Source organism: Hippopotamus amphibius, chromosome 3 (genome assembly GCF_030028045.1).
Source record: "Hippopotamus amphibius kiboko isolate mHipAmp2 chromosome 3, mHipAmp2.hap2, whole genome shotgun sequence".
Classification (NCBI taxonomy): domain Eukaryota; kingdom Metazoa; phylum Chordata; class Mammalia; order Artiodactyla; family Hippopotamidae; genus Hippopotamus; species Hippopotamus amphibius.
Genome location: NC_080188.1, coordinates 174,139,084 through 174,153,043, shown reverse-complemented (window position 1 = coordinate 174,153,043; position 13,960 = coordinate 174,139,084). Strand labels below are relative to the sequence as shown.

At 37.6% G+C, this 13,960-nt stretch overlaps 1 protein-coding gene across 5 annotated transcripts in view; it reads right to left on the bottom strand.

The window, feature by feature from the left end:
• Window positions 1–2,301: 2,301 nt before the first annotated feature.
• The window catches only part of COP1 (COP1 E3 ubiquitin ligase), a 238,793-nt gene continuing 227,134 nt past the window's right edge, over window positions 2,302–13,960 (bottom strand). For all 5 annotated transcript variants that reach the window (XM_057729123.1, XM_057729128.1, XM_057729125.1 and 2 more), the window contains 2 exons: window positions 5,350–5,394; window positions 2,302–2,617 (listed from right to left, as the gene is read on the bottom strand). In XM_057729123.1, coding sequence (XP_057585106.1) covers window positions 2,600–2,617; window positions 5,350–5,394 — 63 coding nt within the window. In that variant the 3' untranslated portion in view covers window positions 2,302–2,599. The remainder of the gene's footprint in view (window positions 2,618–5,349; window positions 5,395–13,960) is intronic.

Below are 13,960 nucleotides of genomic sequence, written 5' to 3'. Positions count from 1 at the left end.
TGTACATTATTGTTAAGCGTTAGTTAACTAATATGTTATTTTTCTAAGAAACAGTAATATTTGTTTGATTTTGACATCCTGCAAAGACTAACTCAAATTTTAAAATGGTTTCTATTTACAAGAAAGAGTTAAACACAAATTTAAATAAAAAATTGCCTCCTTAAAATAATAAACTGAAAAAATTGAGTCCCTCTGATAACTAAAGGTACTTTACTGCAGCCTTCCAAATGTATGGAAATTAACATAACCTTACAATACTGACAGCCTGAAATAAAACAAAAAAAGTCAGACCAAATAAAAACCATAATAATCTGCTTCTATTTAAACACAGTCAAAGAGGCATTACCTCTGCTTCCTATTTTGATGACTTTCTGGACGTATCTGCATAAGTAAAGTTAAGTGAAGAATCTACATGCGAATATTCTATATTTTTGCAAAAAGACATTCATTAATCTCAGAAAAGAAGCCGAACTGACACTGCCCTGGTTGATGACAGGTGTAACTTTTGAATGATAGTAACCTTTTCTCTCAGAATTGAGTCCAAAGGTTATCAGGTTCTTAACTCTCATAAGTTAGTTAAGATATAATTGGGACTTCCTAGGTGGTGCAGTGGTGAAGGGTCCACCTGCCAATGCAGGGGACACGGGTTCGAGCCCTGCCCTGGTAAGATTCCACATGCTGCGGAGCAACTGAGCCCGTGCGCCACAACTACTGAGCCTGTGCTCTAGAGCCTGTGAGCCACAACTACTGAGCCCATGTGCTGCAACTATTGAAGCCCATGTGCCTAGAGCCCATGCTCTGCAACAAGAGAAGCCACCACGAGGAGCCTGCGCACCACAATGAAGAGTAGCCCCCACTCACAGCAGCTAGAGAAAGCCTGTGTGCAGCAATGAAGACCCGATGCAGCCAATAAATAAATAAAATAAATTTATAAAAAAAAAGATATAATTGTCTTGAAGCTCTAAAAACTGAAAAATTTCACTTAAGTTTGAGGCTGACTCATGTGGCAGTACAAACTGACCTGAACTGATGCAAGACTATTTTTAGTCTTTATTAATCTCATATAACGTGAACATTCATACATTTTGCTGCAGAAATATTAATGTGTTTGTAAACAGAGTATCGCTCCAGACTCTGTTGGAAGATGTTACATAATACATAGTAAATGTACTCTATTACTTTCCTAAAAGTCAAAAAGTTCTAAATTCCAAAACGCATTTGGCCCAAGGGTTTTAGATAATGAAATGTGGACCTGTAGTAGGTTTCAATAATTTTAAATAGAGGGATACATGGGATATTCTGATAACTCTTATTATCCATATACTTATTCACACCAAGCTTTTCCAAGTGTCTATCTTTATAAAATACATGTGGCGTATAATTCTGTTTATATCTTTTTCTAAAAAGTGTTCAGACTTAAAGTAGCTCAAACAGAAAGCTTCGCATTACTTTTGCTTGACCTGCTACTCTAAGTTCTTTCCTTTTACAAATTGAAAGCAATGTGTAAAATTAACTAGACAGTCTAAGAGATTCTATGGCTTGAAGATGTGGGTAATAGGGCTTCAGATTCTTTTCTTTTAAGTGAGAGGCTGGCAAACTACGGTCTGTGGGCCTTGACTATTTTACAGCTATGCCCATTTGTTTATATATGGTATGTGGCCACTTTTCTGCCACAATGGCAGAGTTGTGTAGTTGTGGCAGAGATCATATGACCTGCAAAGCCTAAAATATTTACTATCTGACCCTTTACGGGAAAAGTCTGCTGACCTTTGCTCTAAGTCGATCACTCCATGATGGTGCTAATACCTATGATTATCTGATAGCAATGATTTTATAAAATAAGTTGATTTGTCTGCATTTAGGGCTTATTTAGGGCCTTATGGATGACATTTCAAAGGCAAAGACAGAGACAACTGTCATAGACTGATATTCCATGTCCGTTTGAATGTGGTCTCAAAAGGTCAAAATGTTAGACCCTTGGCCAGATCCAGAGGGACTGAGGAATATGGTAGTTGCTGACAATATAAATCTGGTCAGAGAATGAAGAGAGAACTTCATAAAGCAATTAATCTTCCTACCTAATGTAAATATTTAAATTCACTGAAAAGAATCCATATACTATATATTTATGTTGATATGCATAATTCCAAAGAGGTGGGAAAATATGGACCTTACAAATTATTCATCAGTATATTATACTATAGTTCATGTGTGCTGCTTCTTGAAAAGATAAAATTATCTCTTGCCACATTTGACAAAAGGTTTCCCAGCTCAGCTGTGGCTCAATAAACTTTTATTATCTTTTGTTATTTATTTTATTCAAAAGAATTTGTTTCCCTATCACAAAAATTAGATAACCATACCACCAACAGCAGCAAAGTCCATAGAGTTACATTGATGGTGGAGAGCTCACTGGGTATTCCCAATGTCCCAAAGATCATAAAGGAGAAAAAAAAGGAAAAGAAAAAATACTCAAAACAAATCCAAAACCCATGATGACTTTGGGGAGAGACATCACATGACAGTTTCTGTCTTCTCTTATTGTCAGCTGCAGATGTATTTCAGCAGGATCAAGTATAATTCAACTTGAATAATCCCTTCATACCAACTCTAGCACCTAATAGGGAGAAAAAAGAATCAGTATAATAAAATAGTTTTAAAACATAGAAAGAGTATAATCAGTCTTTATTGTATTGTAAATGAAGAACCAAATCAGGTAACCTTTTCCCAACTGCTAAAATGCCAAAGAATTTGAAGAGGTTAGACATTAGTTCATTCTTACTTTCAATTCAACAGCTGCGTGAACTCTTTCAGATTAGTTATCTCCACAGTTAACTAAGGCACCTTCAAGATAAACTACATGAAACATGCAGATAAATGAACTGGCTGATGCACAGCATGAGTATAACACCTTTGGAATATTATGTTGATATCTTTCCACATTCATAAGAAAAATTTTAAGTACTGCTGTGTAGAATTTTAATCTATTTATTTCTTGCATTGATAAGCATTTTATAGTGATCAAGGTATACAGGACCTAAAATCTTTTCTTCTCCTACTGTTTCATTTATTTTCTAGTCAATCATCTTGGTGTCAAGATATTTTGTTAGCTATTAGCGTTAAAATAGTACCTTATCATACAAAAAAGTTGTGATATTGCTAAAAGTAAAAATAAGAAGCAATGAGCAGTTATAAAAAGAGTAGAAAAAATGGCTGAGAAAGGACATCCAACACGAGGACAATTATGAGCACTGTCAAAAAGGATTATGTTAGATGGAGGCTGTAATTCTGGGTGGCAAAGAATTAAAGGAGCAACTTATCTCCTGCCATGCTAAGGCTTGACTTATGCCTGTGCTTTCATAATACTTTTTGTCTTTACACTTCGCAAGCAGACTATTTTACACAAAAAGTCGACACTTTTGAACAAAAATCTTAGATTTGTCACTGAGATTCTATAAGTATTTATGTAGCTTTGAGCTTTCTGTAGATGCATTAGCAATCTCCACTGCTTCAAAGACCAAACTTGCTGAAGCATGAAGCACAGCTTTTTCAATACATGCCTTGCCATGAGAATAAAGTACAGAAAGACTAGAGATCGTAGAGAGTCACTTAAAACAGAGATTCCAAAATCTTCTACCATCTTGCTTGAGGCTTTCAGAACATAGCACTGGCTTCTGTCCATGGCTCTCTAATGAGGCTTTCCAAACAGAGAAACTAGCTGCATAAAAAGAAGTATACCATGTAAATTAACTGGACCAGCTAATGGTGCAGTTCTGCTTTGAGTTTGCTCATTTCATCTCCATTGGACAATGTGTGAGGCTTGGATTTCCTCTCTTGGTTGCTGGGTCATTCTCCACTCAGAATGAGTGGAAGGAAGCCATGGCAAAATTAGTGCTAATTGGCAGGGGAATAGATACATATTATTAAAAAAATACATCCTGATACTTCTGTATCAGTAGAGAACATATGGAAAGAACTGGTACCCACAGAATAAGTGCTAATCAAACCCATGTACTAAAAACCTCCTCCAAAATGGTGTTTTGTTTAAAAGCTCACTGCTTAGCTCAATTTATTTATCCAATGTATTGTGCCCTGGTGCTGAATATCCAATGGTATAACTAGATAAAAGTTTTACTTCCTAGAACTCCTAACCACAAAGAAGAGTATGTGGAAAACTATGAGGGTAAGTCAAAAATTATCCACACTCTGGCTGTAGAACTTACTTTAATTAACTTTTAGAAAAGACAAATACATCATTTTTTGACATAATCTCCTTGCTTTTCAATACACTTTGTCCATCTGTCAACAAGCTTTCATATTCCCTCATTAAAAAATGTTTTAGGCTGAGCTGCGAGCCACAAATGCACCGCTGTCTCCAGCTCTTCACGTGGACGGGCACACAGCTCCTTCTTGATGGCTAACAGTTGTGCGACCTTCCTTGAACTTTTCTATCCATTCATACCCACTTCTTCGCGACAAAACACTTTCTCCATACTGTGCCAAAGTCTTCGAAAAATAATGGCACCAGGTATACCCTCAGAACACAAAAAAAGAGTCACTACACATTGCTCTTCTTTTGTGCAAATCACAAGTGGGGCATCCATTTTTGCTCACACCGCAGTTACAAATGAACTGATGTAACTCATTCACACCTGCAGAGCAGTGACTGGGGAGATAGTAGCCTTGAACGGAAAGTGCTGATAAGACATTGCAGCCAACAGAAGTTTTAATATAACTGGAGTGTGGGTGATTTTTGACTCACCCTCATATATATGAATTTGGGAATGAGACTGTGAGTGAAGAGACATTAAAGTTTTCAGATTACATCAACAGCATGATCACATGATCAATCAATTTTCAACAGAACACCAGAATACCTTCTCTTCCCCTAGCAACTGAGGAAAATTCTCTTTGTCATGGAAGAGAAGGATGAGAAACACGAGGAAGAGAAGAGTAAAATAAGAGTAAGATATTTTAAAATTTGGTGAATGTCTAAGCATCTGCTGCTGTATCTTGGATCCTGTCCCTGAATACCCTGTGGAGTAGCTGTACTGGCATAACAGAAGCTGAGCAGTGCTTGGCCCACAGTGAATGCTTAGTAGTCTTTATCTTTTTTCTCATTCTGACCGCCTTTCTAACCCTTCAGCATTTGTATAACCTCTAACAAGTACTATCATCTTCTCCATAGTTGCAAGCTACCTATTCTTTCCCCCTTCAATCAGAGCCATTTCCAAGCAGACAGAGACCCATGATTTGGCATGCTCTCTAAGGCTTAGTACAACTCTATATTTCCATGTTATACTTATAGTCTTTTATAGCCTAAAAATGGAGATTTATAAAATAGCTTACCTTAATTGTACCCTGACTGTTAGCAGCAATCAGCACATTGGACTCCTAGAAAAGAACAAGAACTTTTAGAGTACAGAGAAGGATGCCTGGAGGGCAGTCCACAAGAATAATTTCATCTTCATCCTTCTTTCTTTGCTTCACCTTAAGAAACCAATAAACTAGAAAATCAACTTTAACATGCTTTTAACTGTGAATTACAAACACAAAATCCAATATTTTGAGGATTAAGTTTCAATAAAAAAATAAAGTTGGAAGCAGAGTAAGAAACTTTCAAATGTAAAGAAAAAAGAGAAACAGATTGCCACTAGAAGGAAAGCGAAGAGAAACAAAGACTGAAATAAAACACAAATAAGAATAACTTGAAAAAAACAAAGTACATAACCCTTCCCACAGAAAACTCCCCCTTCATTCACTTTCTCCCATAAGACACCAGTAATTGGCATAAATCTCTATGGATAGCTATTTGGTTTAGGAAAACAAAATAAAACAGAATGTGAATATTCATCTGGGAGAAAGAAGGCTATATCACTTACTATATGCATTTTTAACAACCTTGGTGATTACTTGAAATAGAATGCATGTGGTAACATATATATATATATATATATTTAATATTCTAAGCCTTAAGAAAAAAACTATTTCTCTAGAAAGTAGAAAGGGTGGAAAAAGAAACAGACAAGACTGAGTTTACCAGAGAGAAACTCATTGAGTAGGAAGAGCTAGGACATGCCTTTCATTGGAAACAGAGTCTAACAGGCTCTGAGCTTGGGAGTGTACACAAGTCTTTTTGTTTTTCAGAGCAGGCGGCCAGAAGGAGGTAAAACAGACTCAAAACTGCCACAGAGGCCATATGGCTGATGGGAAGACCAAGTCCAAATAATAGCTTTCAGAAACAGATAAAGTGGTCAAACTTCACTGAAGGATGGGATCTGAATACCCTACAGGGTTTCATCAGAAAGTGATGCAGAGAGGAAAGAAAGCTCTTGATCTGTATTCTGGGAAAGTTATTTCAGCCAATCTGAGTTAAAACCTTAGTTTCTTTGATACAAGGCATTTGTGCTCTATAAACCTCTACATTTCTATCTTTTAAATTTCTCTTTGATTCCTAGTAAAGTTGCTTTTGAAAAATGCTCACCTTGTTGCTACCTATGTAAGAGGAAATAAATAATGTCTTACATTCACCCCCAAATTTGGGGGATCAGAATATTCCTTGCATGCAGTCAGTGGTGATAGTATCAATGGTCAGTTGTATCAAGAAGGAACAAAGATATGTTTTTTCTGGAGGTGGGCATGGGAATTACTGATGATAGAGTATGGAACATACAATCCCCCAATATGGCACCTTGACATACTGAATATTTCAAACCAAAGGAGTTTGAGAAAATGGCAGTAGCAGGAAGGTCACTCTGACCCCCCCCCCCAACCCCTCACTCTTTTCCCCTAAAACAGGTCATAAAACTCTCACGTGGGAGGTGCCTTCCTATAACCAGAGTAAAGGAGCATCCTTATCTCCAACAACAAAGGAATGCTAAGAAGAATCCAAATGAACAGGCCATGCCAAGCTTCCTGCAGCTTACTATTCCTGAGTGCAACTACCTCATACTCCTTACCCCATCACATTGCTACATGACTACCAACTCTTCACAAACACAGCAGAAAATACACAAGTCTATTTTCTTGGGTCTTCATTTTCTTATGAAGGCTCCCATGTCATGTAAAACATACTAAGTAAACCTGTATGCTTTTCTCCTGTTAATTGTCTCTGTCAGCATAATTTTCAGACCCAACCAAGGATCCTAAGAGGGTCTGGGAAAACGTTTTCCTCTCCTACACTGATATTTTCCTAGCTGAGCTTTTCCCTGAAATCAGCACATGTATTCTTGAAAATAGTAACACAGGTAATATAGCATTCACTATTAGAATTAGTTTCAATATCCACTTTCAGGAATTATGGCTATCACTGGGACTGAATGTACACAGAATTAATACTTCCATATTGGGCGAGGTGGGGGGTGGGGGTGGAATAAGGGGTATTCCCAAATGCGCCTTATTTATCTACTCTTTTGGTCAGCTGAGTTCAGAAAGCGGTTGGCATGAGTTTGAGATATCCTTAGGGAATATAATAACTCACTCTGAGCTGCACCAGAGGTGGAATTTCTATGTCTGCCTTTGAAAACAACAAAAAAAGGCACTGAGGTGTAATGTGGAGTTCTTTCAAGCAAGAACTTTAAACAAGCTGTGTTACATCACAACTGCCACCAGAGAACCCAGAAACGTTTCTTCTGTGAACATCATCCAGAAATGAAGCTACAAACAGATCAATCTAGTTTCTGTTTGAGGAAAGGTTCCTGTCTCCAAGAAAGCAATTACCATCATTAGATGCTGCAGTCACCATGAACTGCTCCTTCTGCTCTGGGAACACATAATGTCAGGATTATGAAAAATTTATAGGCCAAAGCTCTCTCTCTTTCTGCCATTTTGGTTCTAGTTACCTTTTAATACAGAAAAAGGCAGAAAAACCTGGTGGAGATAAAGATTCACCTTGAGGGTAAGGGGGAATCCACTTCTCCCAGTTGTAGAGATTATGAATTACATAAATTTTTAATTCCTAGTCGAAGAACATTTGAAAACCGTGGTATATTATCATACAGTATGAAAGAGTATGCTCAATATAAATTAAAAAATCTAGTTAGATCACCACGTAAGAGCGGTCTGAAGTCTGTACAATTACTACAGTAAACCCAAGAAGGAAGGCATCTGATAACCCAACATGATTAAATGATGTCTTTTTACAACCTGAGGATTATTATGGCATTAAGAGGTGGCCATATTAGGTGCTACCAGAGAGTTAACTCTAAACACCTTTTCCTATGAGGACAGATAAATATCTCATTTACAAATAAGCCAACACAGAAGGTGATTGGCTAGTTGGAACTGTCTTTTAGGACTAACATACAGATGACAGAGTGTCCTAAGAACTTTTAGAAACACTCACAACTATTCAAATTAACAAACAATGAAAGAAAAATAATAGCTTTACTTCTCAGTATGTCCCTCCCTCCAAAGACCATGAACTTATTAAAAAGGGACTTAGGATTAAACTGTCTTTCACATGGCTAGATATTAGCTTAAGATAAATGAATTTTTACATGCAACGGAAAAATAAATCAGGTATTTTACTTCAGCACAGAGGTACAGAAGTGATAAGTACAAGGTTATTACTGTAGGTTTTTGAGTAATTCTTGTTTGCATTTTGAATGACTAGTAATTCTTAGCTGTAGCTGTAGCCTGCCAGAGCCCTAATGTAAATAAGTTCTGGTTCAACGGGTTGTTTTTACTTGCTAAAGAAAATAAAAATGCCAGCCAGTAATTCTCATTATTTCCTCCCTCTTTCTTGGAAACTGGTGGCAGTTTTGCTGAAAAGCCCTCCTCAAGGTTAAGATAATAATGCACCTACTATTTTCTTCTTTAGAGAGATTAAGAAAAGACAATGGAAAAATTAGCAGCAAGTCTTTTATAAAAGTAGAAGACACATACATAACACACACCAACTTGCTTATAAAGCTGGAGATACTATGCAAACTTACACTAAAACAAAACTAGCATCCACTGGAGCAGTTTCCTCTTTGCCAGCTTGCCTATAAAAGTGCCACTATAGCTACTGCATTAAAATCCTGAACAAGCTGAGAATTAACAATTATTCACTTAATTTGCAATTGGAGGATTTATTCCTAGAGATAGATAGCTGACTCTAAAAGTGAAGTAATTTCACTAGATACATAAATATGTAATTTAAAAAACTTCTATTTCTGGCTGTGATAGAATACATGGAATGGATTTGCTCTCTTACCTTAAACAGCTAGAAAACTGAACAAAATACGTCAGACAGCACCGGACAACAGGCAGTACTGGACTGTAATCATTACAAGGGGAGAAACAAAAAAGGTCAGTCCTATAATCACCCTGGCTCTCTGCCTGGAGGCAATTTCTGGACCACATAGCAAGGAAGGGGAATCCAACTACAGCACAGAGCAATCTAAGCAGACCACAGCAGACTAAGTTGAAGAGACAGAGGTTGTAAGCACAGGGTATCTGCAGGGCAGCTGGAATTGTAGGACAAAGTACCACAGAAGAGAAAGCCACTTAAAGGTAGAATTCCAGGAATCTGTACTGGGGTCCCCTTGATTATACATCAGAATAATAAACTGTGTGTTCATAGGGTGAAACTACACAAAGCCAGGCAAATAACAATGAACAGGGAAAGTACAACTACTGAGAATCTATAACACTATCAAATGCCAGAGTTCACACAGGGTTAGGAGATGTCTGAGCAAAGAGAACATTCAGTGCCCTCAATGAACATTCAGGGCATTTAGCAGAGTTCCCAGAAGGGTCATGCCTTAACAGCAGGGCTAAACTAGGCTTGAAGCAAATGTTCCTCTAGACCAGGGGCCAGCATACTGATTCTATGGACCAAATCCAGTCCACTTGCCTGTATTTTGTATTTCAGTTTTAGTAGAACCCAGCATGGTCATTAGTTTACAGTTGGCTCTCGTTCCACATCTGCAGGTTTAGCCAACAGTGGATCAAAAATCTTTGGAAAAAAACAATCTAGACAGTTCCAAAATGCAAAACTTGAACTTGCCATTTGCTGGCAACTGTTTACATTTTATTTATAACTATTTACATAGCATTTACATTGTATTAGGTATTATAAATAGAGATGACAAAAGTATACAGGAGTATGTGCTAGGTTATATGTAAATACTATGCCATTTTATATAAAACACTGGAGCATCCACAGATTTTGCTACTTGTCAGGGGTCCTGGAATCAATCTCTGTGAATACCGAGGATGGAGGGTACATACTGTCTATAGCTGCTCTTGTGCTACAGTAGCAGAATTGAGGAGCTGCAACAGAAACCATATGGCCTGCAAAGCCTAAAATATTTGCAATGTGGTCCTTTAAGAAAAAGTTTTGCTAACTGCTACTTTAGAGTCATCCTAATAAAAGTTTAAAAACAAGTGTCAAATGAATCAAATTTATCTCCAAAAACTTAATTTTCTGTCAAAACAAACTTCAATATTCTTAAAAAAATTCAACAAAATCTAGACATTCAGCAATAAAGCACTCATAATGTGTAGCATTCAAAAGGCAACAAGCATGACCTATAATAAGGAAAAAATTCAATGAATATAAACAGATCTAGCAATGACCAAGATAATAAAAGTAGGAAATGAGGACTTTGAAAGCAAGTATAATTATATTCAAACATTTAAACAATGAACTCAATGAGAAAAGTAACAGAAGACCTAAGTAAAAACCAAATGAAATTTCTCCACCTGAAAACTATGGTATCTGAAATGAAAATTAATTGGATGGGCATAACAGTAGATAAAACAGTGAAGAATAAAACATCAATAAATGTGACAACACAGAAACAAATTCCATACTGAAGCAGAAGGAGAAAAGATTGGGAAGAAAGAAAGAAAAAAAAGATTAGTATTTGAGTGAAGAGTAGGACAATGTACAATCTAGTAAATGTGTAACTGGAATCCCAAACAAAGTAGAAGGGGCAGAAATGGTATATGAAGACAGAAGACTAAAATTTTTCCAAATGTGAAAACTGTAAACCCACAATCAAGTGGAAAAAAGCACAACACCACATTAAGATATTACATCATAAATACTAAACATGAGTAAAAAAGAGAAAATCTTGAAAACTGCCAGAGGTAAAGAGGACACATTACGTAGGGAGATCAGACAGCAGAGCCTGGCAGAAAGAAACACTCCCTCTTCTTGCCTGGCAAGAGCTCAGCCAATGAGAGACAGTTACAACCCAGATAAGAAAAAGTCATGGACTCTTTGCTTACTATACCTCCCCCAACTTCCTTTACCCCTCTATAAAAGAGTTCTCTTCTCCATTTTTACGGGGAACTTGTAGGTGGCTTGCCATGACTGTAGACCCTAAATTGCAATTCTGTGATCCTGAATAAACCCACTTCTGCTGGAGAAATAACTGGCAGTCTATTTGTTTCAGGTCAACATTTCAGTGGCCCATATGGGGATCCAGACAAGACCCCCCCCCCCCCCCCACCAATGACTCCAAGGCTGGTGAGCAAACAGGTGTAGTACCCACACTGAACCCATTGTCTCTGACTGCTTTTCTTGCAGACCTTGGGGTTTGAGGGTAAGTCTTTCTCCTGGATTTGAACTTCCACCCTCTTTGTGGTTTTGAAGCTCACAAGATTTTATTCAGGATCTATTTTAAGGCTTCATCCTTTCTGGTTAAGTCCTTGTTCTGTAGGTAAGTACTCATTTGTTACTTTGGCCTGATTACTGAAAGCAGGCTGTTCTGAATGAAACTGTGTGAGCCTTCAGCACATTCCTTTTGGAACAGGGAGTGTTTCATTAGAACTGTACCAGTTAAGCCTTTGGCCTGACTCCTCCCGGATTGGGCTTTTCTAGTGGAACTGTACTGTTAAGCTTTCTGCCTGCCTCCTTCAGAATTAGGCTGTTTCATTAAAGCTGTGCAGTCTTCACCTGGCTCCTTCTGTACAAGACTGCTCCCTTAGGACTGGCTGGTATTAAGTCTGCAGGCTATTTGACCTATTTGAGATGTTTAGGCTGTTTGAAAATTATTCTTTTATTCTAGAGAAAAACGTCTGAGAAATGGGATCCCAGTTACCTAAATATTTTGAGGGTGCCCCCCACCCCTAGGGGACTCTGGTCAATTTTATGTTTAAAAACCAAGGTCTTCCTTCATGCACATTTTTAACTAAATGGACCAACCTAACTAAAGACAATTTAGAACATCAATGGCCATTATAGGGAACTTTTGGAATCCCTAAATTTACTTTTATAAAAACCAAATGACTGTGACATCTTTTATTTGTTCCATTTCTGATGGTACTAGAGCTGATTTTAGAAACACTGATCATCTGTCACTATTGAATCAGCTACCACCCTCCTTATGGGCAAAATCTCTAACTAATATTGGCAAAATTCACAGTGCACCTCCCATCAAGATTCAAACAGATTCCTTAAAACCTCTTCCTCAAATTAACCAATATCTTATAAGTAAAGAAGCTCTTTAAGGCATAAAACCCCTAATAGATTACAAGCCTCAAGGTCTCATTATCCCTTGTACTGGTTTCTGTAATACTCCCATTTTACTGGTGAGAAAACCTAAGGGCAGAGGGTGGGGTTTTGTCTAGGACTTTTGAGTGATAAACAATATTGTCATCCCTTCACACTCTGTTGTTCCTAACTCTCATACATTACTAACAACCATTCCCACAGGAAGCAAATTCTTTACTGTAACAGATTTATGCAGTGCATTCTTCAGTATTCCAGTTGATGAAGCTATCCAATACCGTTTTGCCTTTACTTGGGAAGAAAAACAACTCACCTGGGCAGTAAATTTTGCTCAAGGTTTTACTGAATGTCCTTACTTCTCACAAACCCTGAAGGCTGATCTGGATGACATAAAGTTCCCTAGAGGTTCTACTTTGTTGCAATATACGGATGATTTGCTTCTTTACTCTCCTTCTCGAGACTTCCGCGCAAGACAGCATTCACTTGCAAAAGCTTTTAGCCTTAAAGGGACATAAGGCTGCCAAGGAAAAATTGCAGTTTGCCCAAACAAAGATTCAGTATTTAGGGTATCTAATATTAGAACAAGGGCTACACCTAGAACCAGAGGTTTCATGGCGTCCTAAGTTTAACAAAACCCCAAACTCAGTCTAGTTGGTTACTGCCAAAGTTGGATTTCGAACTTCTCTTTTATGGCCAAAGCTCTATATGTTTTACTCAACATCTACAACAAACCTGAACCAACTTTATGGGAAAAACCAGCTGACATAGCCTTTAAGGCCTTAAAAGAGAGTTTGATGAACCTACCTACCCTTGGGCATCCCAATTATCAGATTCCCTTTTTCCTTTTTGTTAATGAAAAGGAAGGAAATGTCCTTGGGGTACTCGCCCCGTAACACAGGGACCATCATCAACCCAGAGGGTATTATTATAGGCAGCAACTGGACCCTGTGGCATGTGGATAACTGATTTGCCCTATAGCCATTATGGCTACCAAAAAAAAAAAAAAAATCATTGTGGGATCCCCTTTAACCACATGAAGTATGCTGTCTCTAAAGGAACCAAGAGCAGTGAAACCCTGTCATGGTCCAAAGGGACATTTCTCCAAATGATAACTTAGAAAAACTGGCTAGAGAAGCCCAACAACTGACCTTAGAAAAGGAAAAACATGATTGGAAATTGAACAGTTATTGGTTTAATAAAAACAGAAACCTCTGGCTTGGACCAAGTAACAATCCAGTCCTACTGGAGACTCTAAAATTCCTACTCCAAACCACTGTACATGCATTAAACTACTGACTTACTGATAAAACAATAGCATTCATGAATCGATATTGGTAGGAAAAGCATTAACAAGGCTGCAAAAAGTGCCTACCTCACTTATCCCACTTGTCTAAAATACAACCCAGGGAAGCCTGTTCATACTGCTCCTATACATTTCAGACTATTTAATGGACCATTCAAGGTCTGGCAAGTGGATTTCATAAAACTTTCTTTGTCTTGTGGATATAAATG